A 17,242-nucleotide genomic window follows, 5' to 3' on the forward strand; every position below is an offset into this window, starting at 1 on the left:
CGGTCCAGGGAAGACATGGCTTGGCAGTTCGGGCTGGACTGTTCCCATGAGGCACAGGGTTAGACTGATGTGCATATAGCCATGTCTGAACTGGGGTGGCAGAGTGGGCTAAAGAACGGTGATGGATTAAACCCAGATCTTTTGACTGGGTGTGAGTGTTTGATTGATTCAGATGCTCCGTCCATCACCACCCCCTTCTGTACCGCTTTTGGCCGCCATAAGTGTGGCAGGGTATGCTCAGACGTGAGTCCCTTGCTCATTTTGCCACTGGATTCAAGCAAGCCGGGCTGAAGACGGCTGGAATGCCAGAAACCGGTCCTCGGAAGCTTGTTTCCGGTCCAGGGAAGACATGGCTTGGCATTTCGGGCTGGACTGTTCCCATGAGGCACAGGGTTAGACTGATTTGCATATAGCCATGTCTGAACTGGGGTGGCAGAGTGGGCTAAAGAACGGTGATGGATTAAACCCAGTTCTTTTGACTGGGTGTGAGTGTTTGATTGATTCAGATGCTCCGTCCATCACCACCCCCTTTTGTACCGCTGCAACAGAATATCCTCTTGAAGAGGCAGACGAATCTGGGGATCGACTGACATGCTGAGTAGCTCGGGATACCAGTATCTTCGTGCCCAGTCCGGAGCCACAAGGATGACTTGGGCCGGTCGCGCCTGATCTTCTTCAGCACTCTAGGTAGAAGTGGTATAGGTGGAAAGGCATACAACAGACCGCAGCGCCACTCAGGACGAAAAGCGTCCCCGAGCAAGTGCCGCCTTGGAAGTTCCAACGTGCAGAACTGATGACATTGCGCGTTCTCTTCGGTGGTGAATCAGATCTAACCAAGGCTCTCCCCACTGCTGAAAGAGACCTTGCGCCACGTCAGAGTTCAGACGCCATTAGTGATCCATCATGCACCGGCGGCTGAGTTTGTGCGCCCTGGCCTTCAGGGAACCTGCCAGGTGTTGAACGACAAGAGTGACGCCCTGGTGTTCCAGCCACTGCCAGAGGCGCAGAGCCTCCTGGCAAAGGGTCCACGACCCCACCCGCCCTGTTTGTTGCAGTACCACATGGCGGTGGTGTTGTCTGTGAACACCTGCACTACACTTCCCCGGACAGAGGGAAGGAATGCCTTCAGTGCAAGTTGGAACGCCCGCAGCTCCAGAAGGTTTATATGGAGCCGGGACTCTGCCGGAGACCGGAGGCCTCTGATCACCGCCTCCCCCATGTGGCCCCCCCAGCCCAGGAGGGACACATCCGTCACTACTACGTTCTCCGGTTGGGGTAGGGAGGGGGATCTGCCGCTGACCCAATTGCGGTCCGTGAGCCACCACTGCAACTGTCTCGCAGGGTTCTCCGAGATCAGGACGTGGTCGGACAGGTTGCCCTGATGCTGGGCACACTGAAACTTCAGGTCCCACTGCAGAGCCCGCATCCGCCATTTGGCGTGATGCACCAGAAGGATGCAGGAGGCCATCAGTCCCAGAAGCCGCAGGGGCGCTGGTAAGGCCGAAGTGGAGCACGGCAAAGGGAAAGTGCCGCAGGTAACGCCGGTGGGCCGGCAGGACGGGGATGTGAAAATATGCGTCCTGCAAGTCCAACGCTACCATCTAGTCTTCTGGGTCTAGGGCAGCTAAGACCTGAGCCAAAATCAGCATCTTGAACTTTTTCTTCCGGAGGAAGCCGTTGACGTTCCGCAGGTGCAAGATGAGGCGTAGGCCCCCTTTGCCCTTCTTGGGAACCAGAAAGTAGTGGGAATAACAGCCACACCCTACTTCTGGCCCAGGAACGCGCTCGATGGCTACCTTGGCCAAGAGGCCCGTAACTTCCTCTTGCAGAAGTTGCAAGAGATCCCCCGACACGCGGTGGTACTGTGGTGGCATGGCTGGAGGGGCCCCCTCGAAGGGGAGGGAGTAGCCCCTTCGGTGATTTGCAGCACCCACCTGTCCGATGTGATGGTGCGCCAATGGAGGAGGTGAAGGCGAACCCTGCCCCCCACTGGCGTCAAAAGTGCCTGAAAGCTCGGACTAGGAAGGCTTTGAGGCAGATGCTGTGGGGGTGGGGGTGGATGTGGACTGGCCTCGCCGCTGTCCCCTGGCGGCACCACAACGTTTACCACGTCTGCTGCCGCGCTGCATGTTTGTCTGCGGCCCGTGGCTGGCAGGACGCGAGGGGGGCGCCTCTTCTTTGGCCGCGAAAGGGGCGAAAGGCAGAAGTTTGCTGGAGCTGGCCCGACAGGCCCAAGGACTTGGCCGTAGCCCTGGAGCCCTTGAAACACTCAAGCACACGGTCTGCCTTGTCGTCAAAGAGGCGACGGCCATCAAACGGCATGTCCATGAGGGAATTCTGGACATCACCCGAAAAGGTGGCGGACCTCAGCCAGGCGTGGCGGCAAACCGCCACTGTCGTGGAAATCGCCCTGCCCAGCAAGTCCGTGGTATCCAGCCTACATGGGATGGAGTATCGTGCTGCATCCCGCCCTTCCGCAAGGGCTTGAGCGAGTTTGACCCGGGCCCGCTCCAGGCAAGCTGGCAGCACGTCCGCGACCGTGTCCCACAGAGAGTGGGTATAAGGGCCCAAAAAGCAAGCAGTGTTGACCGACTGCAACCCCAGACTAACTGAGGAGAACAGCTTCTTACCGAACTGCTCATACCTTTTGGATTCCCAATCAGGTTGAGCAGTCGGGAATGCGGTCTGGGAGTTAGAGGCCTTGTAACCAGGCTCTCGGGGGTGGGACAAGTAGCTAGGGTCACCCGGGGCCGGGCGGTGGCGCCTGGCCACGTTCCGATCTACAGGGGGACCTGTAGCAGTCCTGGACCAAGTGCTCAACAGAACGTCAGTAAGGGCCTCATTAAACGGCAGCAGAGGCTCCGAAGAGCCTGCCTGCGGTTTAAGGACCTCGGTGAGGAGGTTAGTCCTCACGGCCACGACGGGGAGCTCAAGAGCCAGGGCATTTGCCGCCCTCATCAGCACCACGCTGTAAGCAGCCCCCTCCTCCGTAGCCACAGTAGGAGGGGAGACAAAGCCAGTGTCGGGCAAAGTGTCCAAACCATTGGCCTCCCCTAGATTCACTGCCCAGTCCTGATAGGACTGGCACTCATGTCAGAGGGTCCTCAGACCCCTCCCAATCCTCCTCGTCTCCCATCTCCTGATAGTCGGGTGCAAAAGATAGGGCTGGATCATAGAAGAATTGCTCTTCTCTCTGCGTCGAATGCGGCATCAAGCGATGCCAGATCCGGACCGAGGGAGGGACCGGAGACGACGTCGTCCGGGGACGGCGCTGGGGGCGACACCCTGGGGGTCGGCGCCAGCGGAGGGGACGTAAGGTCGACCAGCGGCGACCCAGATCCGGACCCGGTAGGGCCCTGCGTTGTCGGGACCGAAGCACCCAACGGCGCCGGGGCCGAAGCACTCGGCCCGCTTGGGCTCCCAGTCGGGGACACGTGTAAGAAGGTGCAACAGCGGGACCCGACGGAGGAGAGAGCGACCTCATGGCCATGAGGAAGGCATCGATCTCCTCCGGCATCACGTTCAGCCCAGGGACCGGCGGGTATGGAGCTGGCAGCAGCGCCTGAGGCTCCGGCGGAGCCGCGTGGGCGGTGTCGCCCGAACACCGGCCGCATCGTGTGAGCGTCGGGGTGGGAGTCGGAAGAGCGACGTCGTCTCTTCGACTTCTTGTGCCTCTTACCTGAGGACTACAAAAGGGGGTGGTGATGGACGGAGCATCCGAATCAATCAAACACTCACACCCAGTCAAAAGATCTGGGTTTAATCCATCACCGTTCTTTAGCCCACTCTGCTACCCCAGTTCAGACATGGCTATATGCTAATCAGTCTGACCCTGTGCCTCATGGGAACAGTCCAGCCCGAACTGCCAAGCCATGTCTTCCCTGGACCGGAAACAAGCTTCCGAGGACCGGCTTCTGGCACTCCAGCCGTCTTCAGCCCGGCTTGCTTGAATCCAGTGGCAAAGTGAGCAAGGGACTCACGTCTGAGCATACCCCGCCACACTTATGGCGGCCAAAAGCGGTACAGTCCAGCCCGAACTGCCAAGCCATGCTTGCTTGAATCCAGTGTGGCAGGGTATGCTCAGACGTGAGTCCCTTGCTCACTTTGCCACTGGATTCAAGCAAGCTGGGCTGTTCCCATGAGGCACAGGGTCAGACTGATTTGCATATAGCCATGTCTGAACTGGGGTGGCCGAGTGGGCTAAATAACGGTGATGGATTAAATTCAGATCTTTTGACTGGGTGTGAGTGTTTGATTGATTCAGATGCTCCGTCCATCACCACCCCCTTTTGTACCGCTTTTGGCCGCCATAAGTGTGGCAGGGTATGCTCAGACGTGAGTCCCTTGCTCACTTTACCACTGGATTCAATCAAGCCGGGCTGAAGACGGCTGGAATGCCAGAAACCGGTCCTCGGAAGCTTGTTTCCGGTCCAGGGAAGACATGGCTTGGCAGTTCGGGCTGGACTGTTCCCATGAGGCACAGGGTCAGACTGATTTGCATATAGCCATGTCTGAACTGGGGTGGCAGAGTGGGCTAAAGAACGGTGATGGATTAAAAGCAGATCTTTTGACTGGGTGTGAGTGTTTGATTGATTCAGATGCTCCGTCCATCACCACCCCCTTTTGTACCTCTTACCTGAGGACTTGCAGCCCGACGAATGGTGTTGATTCGCCGAGCTGCGATGACTGTGGCCCCGCGACCGGTCCTTCGACCTCGACCTGGACCGTGAACGGCGCAGGGCTGACTGCCGGAGCTCGAGGCGCTTACGGGACCGCTCCCGCCTAGCCTTCAACGTCAAGGCCCGGCAGTCGGGGCACGACTTGTCGCCGTGGTCGGCCCCAAGGCAATACAGGCACTGACCGTGGGGGTCGGTAACCGACATCAGGCGGTTACAGTCAGCACAGGGCTTGAACCCGGGCATCCCTACCGGCACAGAGAGTCTACCGACTCAAGAAAGACCCAAAAAGGATCGAAAAAGTTAGTCAAAAAGTGACTAAGTACTGCTTTTTCCGGATCTGCGTTTGCTGGCTTGGAAGAAAGAAAAACAGACGTCAGCGCACGAGGGCGGCGTCTAAGTACTCCGGCGACGTCATCCCGGCTCCGACGCCGCCGGACGTGGAGCCACAGACGACGCCTACCGACGCGCAGGGGTACTGCTCCGCAAAACTTTCCGGATCCAGTCTGACGCCTGGGGATATTCTAAGGTAAGGAATCTAACACTAACCTGTTTCTTTCAGATGTGAACCGCAGGTAACGCCGGTGGGCCGGCAGGACGGGGATGTGTAAATATGCGTCCTGCAAGGCCAAAGCTACCATCCAGTCTCCAGGGTCGAGAGCAGATAAGACCTGAGCTAGCGTCAACATCTTGAACTTCTCCTTCCAGAGGAAGCGGTTGAGTTCCTGACATCCAAGATGGGACGCAGGCCCTTGTCCTACTTGGGTACCAGAAAGTAGTGGGAATAGCAACCACGACCTACTGCTGGCACAGGAACGCACTCGATGGCCCCCTTGGCCAAGAGGGCGGTAACTTCCTCTTGTGGAAGCTGCAGATTATCCCCCCACATGCAGTGGTACTGGGTGGCATGACTGGAGGGGTAATCTCGAAGGGGATGGAGTAGCCCCTTCGGACAATTTGCTGCACCCACCTGTCCGAAGTGATGGTGCGCCAGTGGGGGAGGTGATGGCGAATCCTGACGCCCACTTGCGTCTGATGGACCTGAAAGCTCGGACTAGGAATGCTTTGAGGTGGATGCTGTGCGTGGATGGAGATGGACTGACCCGCACGCTGGCTCCCCTGCCCCGCCCGGCCCACTTCCGCGGCTGTCTTGAGGCCGGTTCTGCGGCTTGTGGCTTAACGAACGTGTCGGGCGCCCGTTCTGTGGCCACGAAAGAGACGAAAAGCAGCAGTGGCCGAGCGCGTTGTGGATAAGCCCAAGGAGGTTTTAAAGCGCTCCAGGGCACTATCTGCTTTGTCGCCACAAAGGTGACTGCCATCAAAGGGCATGTTCATAAGGACATTTTGGGCATCCCCTGAAAAGCCAGTGGCCCGCAGCCAGGCGTAGCGGCGGAGCACCACCGTCATGGAAATCACTCTGCCTAGCCAGTCTGCTGTGTCCAGTCCACACCGTATGGTGAACTTCGCGGCATCCCTCTCCTCAGCAACAGCCTGGGAGAGCACTGTACGGGCCTCCTCCGGACACTGAGGCAGCACTCGCGCATTCGTTTCCCACACAGAGTGGAAATAACGGCCCAAGAGCCATGCGGTGTTCACCGATCGCAGCCCTAACCTGACAGATGAAAACAGTTTCTAACTAAACTGCTCCAGCTTCTTGGATTCTCTATCCGGAGGGGTGGTAGGAAATGTGCTCTGGGAAGTAGAAGCCTGGATAACCAGACTCTCGGGGTGGGTGGACAGAAAAGCAAGGGTTGCTTGGAGCCAGGCGGTGGCGTCTGGCCACGTTCCTATCCACAGGAGCCCCTGTGGTGGGCCTGGACCAAGTGTCCATAAGAACGTCAGTTAGTGCTAAATTTAACGGCAGTAGAGGCTCCAGAGAACTTACTGCCGGCTGGAGCACCTCAGTGAGGAGGTTAGTCCTCAGGGCCACCACAGCGAGTTAGAGTTCAAAGGCCTAGACTGCCCTACGTAAAACCACACTATAGATCGCTCCCTCCTCCAAAGCCACAGTAGGAGGAGACAAGAAGCCAAGGTCAGGAGATTGGTCAAGACCACTGGCATCCCCTAACTCTTCTGCCGAGACCTGATCCAACTCACAGCTGTGTGAGAGGGTCCTCAGACCCCTCCCAGTCCTCCCATTCCTCCATGGCCCGATAAACAGGTCGAAAAGATAGAGGCTGAACATAGGGATAGAAATCCACCATATGCGTTGGGATGGGTGTCGAATGAAGCCGGATCGGCACTGTGTTCAGTTTGGGGCTGAAACCGGGGTTGCCGGGGGAGGAGTTGTGACGTCAACCGGCATCGATCGGGATCCAGGCCTGGATCCAAGGGGGTCCTTCACCGCCGGGATCGAAGTCGGCGGCAGTGCTGGGGCCGGAGCCACCGGTAGCACAGGGCAAGGACCCCCAGTCGGGCCCGTGGGGCCCAAAGGCGCACCGGTGGGGACAGATAGCCCAAAAAGGGCAGCCATGGCTGCAAAAAAGTCTTGCACCTTGGCCGGAGTTGCGCCCGGATCTGCAAAGGGTGGGTTGGCCGGGGCGACTGCACAGGCTCTGCCGGAGCAACGGGGGTGGCACCGCCCACACCCTCAGCCGCGTCGCGCAAACGGCAAGGGGAAGTCGGAGAGCAATGGCGCTTATCCGACTTCTTGTTTGAGTGCCTCGACTTACCTGACCCCGAGTGCGAGGACTTGGAACCCGAAGAATGGCGATGGTGGCACCGCGACCGGTCCATCGACTTCCTCCTCGACCGGGACCTTGAGCGGTGCTGAGCCGACTGCAGGGCTTCTAGCAGCTTACGGGACCCCTCCCGCAAAGTCTTCGGCGCCATGGCCCGACACGCGGAGCACGACATGGGGTCATGGTCACGCTCCAGGCAGTAGAGGCACACATTGTGGGGGTCGGTCACCGACATAATGCGGCGACAGACTCCACAGGACTTAAAACCAGACATCCCTACTCGGCACCAGAAGTCGATAAGACTCGAAAGATGGAGACAAAAAATCTCAAAAACTCAGTCAAAGACTGACTGGGGGTACTTGCTCTTCCCAGATCTGCGCTTGCTGGCGCAGAAAAAGAATGAACTAACGTCAGCGTGTGAGGGCGGCATCTAAGTACCTGCCACTGCGTCATCCCAACGACCACGACGCAGACGACGGACGCGGAGCAGAACGACACCACTTTGACGCGCAGGGGTACTGCTGGCCAAAAATTTCCGAATCCTGTCTGACGGCTGGGGATAATTCGAAGGTAAGGAATCCATCACAAACTTGTTTCTTTCAGATTAATCTTTACAGTTGGTACATTATAGAGAGGATTTATAAATATATGGGGAGTTTACGCCACTGCTGCAGGTCGGCCTCATAAGTTGTGAGTGTCTGTATATCCATGGCTGCATGTCGCTCTCCTCTGTGACTTTACTTAAGGGGCTGTCAGTCTGATCTGGACGTACCCTTCTATCTCCATCCCAAAGATCACTTTAAAAGATTGGGCGTTCTGTGCCTTTTTGAGGCCTTTGAGCGCCTCAACATTAAAAGTCTGTCCTCATATCTGTCCTAAAAAGTGGCATTTTTAAATTGTAGTCATTGTTGGCACTCTGAAAAAAATGCAAATAAAAATGTCTTTCCACCTCTGCAACTTCAAAGTCCTTTGCCATGGAAGTTAAAAAACAAGAGCTCAGCATCTTTAAAGCTTGTGAAGTGATATGTTGTTTGATCGCCCTATTCAGCTCAGAGGGTGTGTCAAAGTACTGGAATTGCACTAGGTGGACAGGAATGATGGAGAAGCAATATACTGGTGAAATGGAATGATAAAAGACTCTTGTGATAGAAATGGTCTTCCCTAAAACAGTCACAAGATGCTTATGCACTAGTACACTGTGGATTGCAGAAGAATTGATAAGAAAGAGCAAGCTGAAATATAAAGGTTTAGTAGCTCCAGGGTTTTCATATGCTGCCTGTGCTTGCATACAATATGTGGCATTCATGCAATACATCCCTGGCCATCACACAGAAAAGCAAGATGATAGAACTTACCCTGGCAAGTAGCCCATGTAGTTTGAAGATTAAATTGCTGCAAATAGCAATCTGGTTGTTATACTGTGTCATGATTCTAGTACCACTGTGCTGTTACTCTTTATATTAAAGATATCTGAAGCTTAAAGTTGTAGCAGAAGAATCAAGTCTCCTAGTTGCAGTGCAGGGCATTGTGTATGAAGGGTTGTCAGAGGTTTTGTAATGGTGACAGCTTTGTGCCTTGACACTTAACGTTGAGTGCTTTTCTGCAAGTCTCTAGGCCTGGGAGATGGGTGCTGAGCAAGGTTCTTGTTGTAATGTGTGCTGTGGCAGTTTACCTGCAGGAACTGGGCGATTTATTCTTGTGATAGGTTATTGCTTCAGTTGTGATACTATGAAGCACTAATGTGTGCGTGAGCAATCAGTATCCACATAGACATTTGAGTTGTTTATGAAATAAAGTGTCCTCTAAAACAGAATATTTACATTTACCCTATTTTTGTGAAGAACCCCTTCGAATCTCCTTTGGAACAGATGAGCTCTTACCGGAATATTCAGCATTTACGCCACACCACTTTCAAAGTTTACCAGCCGCCACTGGTCACACAGTGCCCACTGCACAGCTGTTGATTAATATAGTGAGTTCTGATTATGTATAGCAACAGTCTGGATTAATCCCACAATACCTACTATCACGGACTGGTGGGCAATGCTGTGACAGGTCTCTAAGTCTGAAGCGGCCGTAGCTAAGACTACAGGCCCTCGATCTCTAAAAAAAATTTGAAACAACCTGGTTTAGCATGAATTGGCTGTAGTCCGGAGTATCATAAGCAGTACAAATGGGGTGTTAAATCACAGCTCTATTTATTTGTAGTGTATCTTATAACTTCTCCCCTATCGCCTCTCTTTTTCTCTTTCTTTTCTGGATTAAGTTATCAGCGTGGTAAAAGTAATTATTTTCTGTATTATTATTAAGTGTGTAAAGTATGCTGGCTCCATAAAAAAAGGAAATAAAATATTACAGTCACATTGTCTGTTTTGATGACAACTACTTTGCCCTGATTGAGTGGAAGGAAAGCCTTTAGACCAAAATGTGTAGCATGGAGCCTGAGGTAGTTGAGGTGGTGCCCCTGGGGCCCACACACACTATACAGTGATTTGGTTGAGATGTGTCCCCCAGACGGCGAGGAAGGTGTCAGTAGTGATGGTCACCTGCGGAATGGGGTTTAGGAAAGATTTGCCATGCACAAGATTGTTGCTGTTCCAACACTGCAGAGAGCAATGGGCGGTGGTCTTCACCAATACTAGATCTTCCGCCCACTGACCCACGGCTTGTGACCACCGAGTTAAAAGGCATTCTTGTAGTAGATGCATATTCAGCCAGGTTTGGGGTACTGTGGGGATATAGGAAGCCATCATGCTTAGCAGATGTATAAACATTTCTGAGATGACAATTGGGCTGAATAAAAGGAAGGAGCTAGTGGAATGGTAACATCTTCAGCGAGCTGGGATAGGCTTGCCTGAGACCGCATTGAGTAACGTTGTTCAAAAGGACAGGATCTGGAGAATTTACAGTAGAGATTTGGTGCTATTTATTCTGGACCCCAGGCTTTGGAGTAGGGAGATGGTAGCCTGGATATGGACTAGAAACGGATGCTTGCCTTTTTGAAGGAGCACTTCCAAAGCCTTCCTGAAGGAGCACTTCCAAAGCCTTCCTGGAGAAGCTTGAGATTGAGAAGTTGTAGGCAGTAGCCATGGCGAACTACTGCTAACAACTATTGAACTGATGTGATTTCCTCCAAGTGGGGTAGAAAATCCTGCAATCTGCAATCTCTCCCCGACAGGTGTTGTATGATTGAGGGGGGGAGGCGGGGGCGGTGGAGAGAAGAGGCAGGGCGAGTCAATGCTTGGAAGTGGAGGCAGCGTTACTGGAGCAGCCTCTGCCCTGCCTTTGTTCTTGTTTCTGGTTGTCCCTGTGGACACCCCTAGTGTTCCTTCTTACTACCTGCTGGTGGAATGAGTTTTGTTGTCTTTGACATCAGGGGGCGGGAATCTGGGTAAGTGGCCTTGGAGGTTCCTATAGATTGATACCTCCTCCTAAAGGAGTCTCTGACAGCAGTGGTTGTAAGGGATGCTATGGATTTCGAAATGATGGTGTCCCCCTATTTTCTCCAGTATCTCATCAACATGAGGCCCAAACAGATGTTTCCCATGAAGTTCAGAATATGGAGATGCTGTTGGACCTCCGGCTTGAAACCTGAAATAAGGATCCATGTCTAGCTCGTAAAATAAGCCGCTAGTGTTGACACCCCAGGCGGCAGTGTCTGCGGCGTCAAGAGCACAGAGGATGGTGGAGTTGGATTTAGTCTTGCTCTCTGAGACTATTTCCTGCTCTCTCTTTCACAACTTCTTCGGGAGCTTCTTAATTAACTACTGCATCTCATCCCACTTTGCCCGGTCACAGCGGGAAAGGAGTACCACAGAGTTGGCTATTCCTCAGTGGGTGGAGGCTCCTGCCGCCACACTTTTATCAGCAACATTTAGGTTGTTTCTCTCCTTGTAAGGCTGGGGAGCATTGCCCTAGGCTTGAGATCAAGCCTGCTTGCACACAGTATGGACAACAAGGGTGTCGGCGGAAAATGGCCCTTGTAGAAAGGGATTTTGGGAGACTACTTCTATTTCTTTTCGACCCTTGGCTTAACCATCCAGACTTTCACTGGCTCTCTGACAGTGTCAGGGGCCGACATAGACATGATTTTTAGCATGGACAAGGACTAGACTGTCCGATCAGACTTGGATAGTGTCTCTATGAGGATATAGGGGCTTCTGGAAACAGAAGAGGAATGTATGCATTACTCTGGTGACTTTGGAGGCAGTGGAGGTGGTGAACGAGGTGTGCTTGAGGACAAAGTGGTGCTGGAGATAGAGAAGGTGGGACACAGGGGAGGGAGCCTCAGTAGGGTTCTTCTGCTAAGTCTCTTCTGCCTTGGGTCAAAATTCTCTCGTTGTTTTTGGAGGATCGGTTGATCAGAGTCGTTAGTGCCAGCTGTCAATGGAGTCCTTATCACCAGTAGTGGCTCCGGAGTGGACAATGGCTTCGGAGTCGGCGTCAAAGCGTTCTTCAGCTTTGAGTGCAGTCAAAGCCTGTAATGGATCTTGGGGCTCGACGGGTGTGTGGCCCTTTGGACAGTTAGCAGAGGCCCTCGAGACTGTTGTCTTCAACACAGAGCTTGGCCGGACCCCCTTTTGGGCAGAGTTTTGCCTCTGTGCAAGGCTTTTTCAGAGGTGTAGCGTGTGTTGGTGCCGACCCTGTTCATGATTGCAGCAGAGGTCCTGGTTCGGGGGCTGGTGGTCGCTGAGATCAAGGGGGCCTCTTCTTCTCCTAGTAAAGACCGCCTCTGGACTTGATGATGGCTGATGGGGAGGGGCGCCAGAATGGAAGGTGTCCTCACCTTCCTCGACATAACGTGGGGCCTATTATACCAAGATGATGGATGTTTTATCTGAAGATTGCCAGTGCATCTTCTGATGCCCAATGCCTCTCCCATAGGTATCAGAAGATCTTCTTCAATCAGAAAGTAATGCAGGCTTCAAATGTGGTGTCGTGGTTGGGGGAAAGGCAAGGGTTACAGACCTCGTGATGGTCACACCACGGGTACTTTCCATGGCACTGGAGACTGTACTGGAAGGGCATTTGTTTCATCACCCTGTATGCTATCTCCGCTAAGAAGTCATAGAACACGACAAGACAACTTGATCCTGAAGAGGGCCCAGGGACCTGGCAGTTTGGAGTTGATCGACAGGCTTTGGTCTCTAAAGGGTGTCATCAAGAACACCGCAGATGACAAAGGCTTTTTCACGATCATAGGTGTTGAATTTGGCCATGTGGGCACGAAGGAAATTTGGGGAACACGTTGCATCTGGGAGCCCCGTTGTTTGGCGACAAAAACAATGTAACATGGAGTCTGTGCCCATGCGCATTGCCAACTAAGGATGGAGTCACTGTGGATTCCTGGACTCAAAACCCTTTCTTTGAAGAAAAAAAAAAAAAAAAAGTCTAAGCCTAATACTAGATGGCAAGAGTATGCGGGGCATGTGTATATATCAATAGCAACACCTAATACGAACATGGTATTTTCTTGTCAGAATACCTCTAGGGGGCATTCACATGAATGCTGGAAAACTAAAATGCTCAATATCAACCATAAGAACTCACTTATTTAATACTTCTGTAGCATCAACTGCTGTAAATAGCTGATATGTATGTCTCCCAAGTCGAATGACTGAAAATACATACCTGCATTCTGCACATACACTGGTCTCTGCCATGAACTACGCACAGCATGAAGCCATAGATGCAAAAACATTTTTAAACCAATATTGCAAAACAGAGCTACTTTCACAGTAAAACCAGCCCATTCTCTATGTAGTGGGAAGGCACATACCGGTAAGGAAAACCGCACTATTCTTCAACTGTAAGGGGAAGTTACATATTAAATATTTGTGTGCCTACTGAGCACCTGCAGTGGGAACCAAAAAATGTAAGAGGGAGTTTTGGCACAATACCAGAGCAGTATCTATGAATAGGGAAATAAAGGGTGGAGTTGAAAATAGTTTTACAGCTGTGATGTGACTATGCATACCTTATGCTTTGCCCCATGGGTGCAACAGAAAGAAAACAAGACTGTTGAAAAGTGTGACTGTCAGAAAAGCAAAAAGGGAATAGACAGGGGTGGAATGTGAAAGAGGTGATTGAAGTGATCCCATCTCAAATACTGCTTTGTGATTAAAAGTTCTACATAAGTACCTATACAGAACAGAAAAGTTAGGCATGCTGGAGTTCACATCTGTGAACAAGTGTGGCTCAATGGTTAGAGCGGCAGACTCTGATGCAGAGGTCTAGCCCAGGACCAGGGTTCAATTCCACGCCTCGGCGTGTCTTGGGCTCAAAAATTCCACGGACCTGAAAATTCTCGCCTCAGTGCCTATTCCAATCATGGAGTCCCACTCTGCAACTCTGGGCAATAGCTTGCTTAATCTCAACAACGGCCCCCACACCGCTAAGGATGCCTGGCCTCCACCTTGGGGGTGCCCAGTAGTGGACGCCTCACAGGGAAAGCCAGGATGTGTTCCACAGCGGTATTCGTACAAGCGCCTTGAGACCCTTGCGGGTGAGTAGTGCGCTATACAAGTATCAATTTACATTACATTTACATCTTAATTTTCAATTCATGACATAGATCCACCTTAAGAGGCAAGGGAGTGGGAATTTTTGTGTCACAACAAACAAGCACTAACCTTATTTTGCATATTTTGGGACTTCCCAGTGTCCTGAAGCGACTGCCACACATTGCAAAATTCATCATCTTGCTTACTCTACAAGTGGTAAAAAAAAATTAATTGTATGATTGCCTCTATATTTTCATATAATCTTGCACTTAATCAGTAAATTACAGATGACAAAATGTATTTGCAATTTAGTTTTGCTTCTTGAGTCTCTGGCACCTTATCATATGTATCTACAGAAAGATGTATGAATATTATTTTAGAAGTAGTTACTGAGAGTAAAATAGTTTAGGGTCTTTGGCATGGTGACAAACATTCCTGTATTTACAGAAAACAACATTGTTTGATCTTTATTTGCATTGTATGTTCTACAAAGTGTTCTCCAACATCCATAACAATAGCTGTAAGAAGGTTCTCTGATTATCGGTGACAGACTGTTTCCACGGCTACAAGTTTTTCATGACAGTGTAGATATGGGAAGAAATTGTTATTCCCTATCTAAATGCTTACAATCCTTTTGGACTTTGATATAACCTATGTGCTTTAACCAGTCTTAATTTTGAATTTAAAAGAATGAGTTAATTATCCTCCTCACCTAATCATTCTTATGTAAACTTTTACGTACAATGTTATTATGTTCAGCACTTCTAGCTGATGGCTCACTAAAGAAATAAATACCACTGAAGATTTGACTTATTTTGAAAGTAGTTCCCGAGGAGAGGCTCTGAAAAATCCATCATCACAAAAGTAACATTATCACTTGCTGTAGCACTTATTCTGCTACCTCTAACTGAGCTACAATCTAATCTCCCTATATCAGAGAAACGAGAAAACTAAACTGTGAGAAGTAAATAAGAAAACACAGAGTGTAGCCGCAACACAAAGAAAAGGAGACAGGGAAATAATGAACTATGGAAAAACAACACTATCGAAAATATAATTGCCAGGGTCAAGTAGGTAGTTCTTCAGATTAATCACCTTTTGAAAGGCTTGCAAGGCAGTAATACAAGTTAAAACGGGCTAGATATAAGGAAAACAATCTGTCTAAGGAAATGCTGCGATATTGCATACTCAAATCAACTTATACAGACATTAGGCCATTTCTTTTTAGAAAAACTATGGCTGAAAGCCCAAATAGCAGGCTGAAGCGTCATTCACAGAAACATCTCCCTTTCTTAAAGCAATAATGAGCTGGGAAGGCCTTGGTGGCTGTTCCCCCATGCCTTGCAGTGCAGTGCATGAAAAGCACCACAGCCCTTTGTGTTATGATCAGTGTAAGAAATGGGGTTACCAAATCTCCAGGGGGGTAGCACGGAACCAAGCGGGCAGGCCAAACTTTGGAGGACATGTGAAGCACTCACACCGTACCCACATACGACTCAGCAGGCACACCACAAAAGAGGCAGGACACCAGATTGAGTTGGAAAATTAGTAAGTAGTTTAGTATATCTCCAACCTGCAAGGCAAAAATGCATAAACAGTGGTATCACAACACGGCGCCAACTGGCACCAGAGCCAAGTGCATCAGGGGGGATTATTTACATGGGAAGTAAGGGCTGAGTCCGTAAGTCCATGGCTGAAATAAAGAAGGTGATTAAATTTGTCATTAAACCTGGGGTCACTATGGCAGGGCCAACTCAGGCTCTCATCCTTAGCAGTAGACTGTAACTACAAAGTACAACATTAGCATCAGGACACCCCATGCAGTATAACTCCAACCCGACCCCTGTAAAGGAAAAGCTTCATGGCATCACGGCAAATCCCAACAGACAGGAGCACCTGTAATAAATCAGCAGGCTTGCTCATTAACATGGGATGTAACCAGGGGCCTGGAATGACACGTCAGGCCAGCACAGGGGCAGGACACCTGTAGTAGGAGGGCACATCAAGGTTTTACTCCACCCTCAACCTGTGGGAATAAAACACTAGGCAGAACTTGTAATGCCTAAATATGTGGGCATCCAACTTTAGGCACAAACTCAGTGAACATAGGGCCTCAACAGCATATCTGGAATCAACCGGTACTGGATGACTACTCAGCCCGGGACCAGCATGAAAGCATGAGGGCATCAACATTAGATATCAGTCTCATCACCTTAGGCCAGGGAGATGACCATCTCTTCAGGTAAGTAGGCACCTTGTATGCAATAAAACCTTAGGCATACACATTATGGTTTGACATTAGGCATTTAACCATGAGCATATCAACACTGGCGCAGTATTCCTGAGCAATACCCTGGGCATCCAACACATTGCGCACCTCACCAGTACGTACATTAGGCTCACTTAGGCAGGTAAATAACATCCGCAGGGGCCCCACAATCCTCATGGGTATCACGGCCTGGAATCAGCATAAAATCACCCACTCGGCGCAAAACATCAGTATACATTAGTAACAGGTCACAACCATTCATGGGCAAGGATAATCAAGCATTTCCTCTAACCCGGTCACTTGTGCAGGAATAAACATTTCAGTAGGGCAACCCATACATCAGGGACCTATATCTGCAGTAGGGGATGATGCTCTCCACCCAAGAATATTCAATAAGGGCAACCTGCTTGCTCCCGAGTTGTCTGGTGGGGCAATTAGGCGCAGGAAAGTCAGGGCAGTTCAACACTTCTGGAGCTCAAGTCGCAGGTGCCCTCTGCTAGACGGGGCATCTGATAAGGTAACGCAGTTCCCGGGGCGGGCACCCGCAATGTACCCCGTTGCCCTCTCCAGCCCTTCACAGTCTGAATAAGGCCCCACTCACCGGGCTATTCCGGGGCTCTTCTTTCGCCTCCTGGAACTCCTTTCCCTCAATGCTGGCGCAGGGAACACACGGGGCACTCTCCCCAACACGGGAGCCCCGCAGGCAGCAACACCATCCCGGCAGCTGGATCTTTACTGCGGAGGGGCCAGGCACCGACAGGGTGCCTCGAGGCCCCCCTCTTTCTGTGGGCTCTGCCCCTTTGCTGCGGGGGTCCTCAGGGACTCTTACGCAATAAGGGGGATGGAGGGGCAGGCACAGACAGTGCCTCGAGGCCCCCTCCTCCTCTCGATGGCAGGGCTACCCCTCCACACGGAGCCCTGCAGGTGGGGCAGTCTTGCGGGCGACTCCTTCCTCACCCGGGCCCCCGCAACACAATCGGGGCTCCCTCTTCCTCACGGGAGCCCCGCAGGCACTCTGCACCTCCGGCCGGCTTCGCCCGGGTTCCCTCTGCCACCCGGGAACCCGGGTCTTCGATCCGGAGCCGACGGGCTCCGGGTTCTCTCCTCAATGCC

General features: G+C 51.6%; 1 protein-coding gene across 1 annotated transcript in view; it reads right to left on the reverse strand.

The window, feature by feature from the left end:
* The window catches only part of XRN1 (5'-3' exoribonuclease 1), a 1,308,150-nt gene that overhangs the window by 448,731 nt on the left and 842,177 nt on the right, over window positions 1–17,242 (reverse strand). Inside the window, exon 32 of the mRNA XM_086943712.1 lies at window positions 13,990–14,067. Coding sequence (XP_086799838.1) covers window positions 13,990–14,067 — 78 coding nt within the window. The remainder of the gene's footprint in view (window positions 1–13,989; window positions 14,068–17,242) is intronic.

The sequence above is a fragment of the Lissotriton vulgaris genome, chromosome 11 (assembly GCF_964263255.1).
Source record: "Lissotriton vulgaris chromosome 11, aLisVul1.2, whole genome shotgun sequence".
Lineage (NCBI taxonomy): Eukaryota > Metazoa > Chordata > Amphibia > Caudata > Salamandridae > Lissotriton > Lissotriton vulgaris.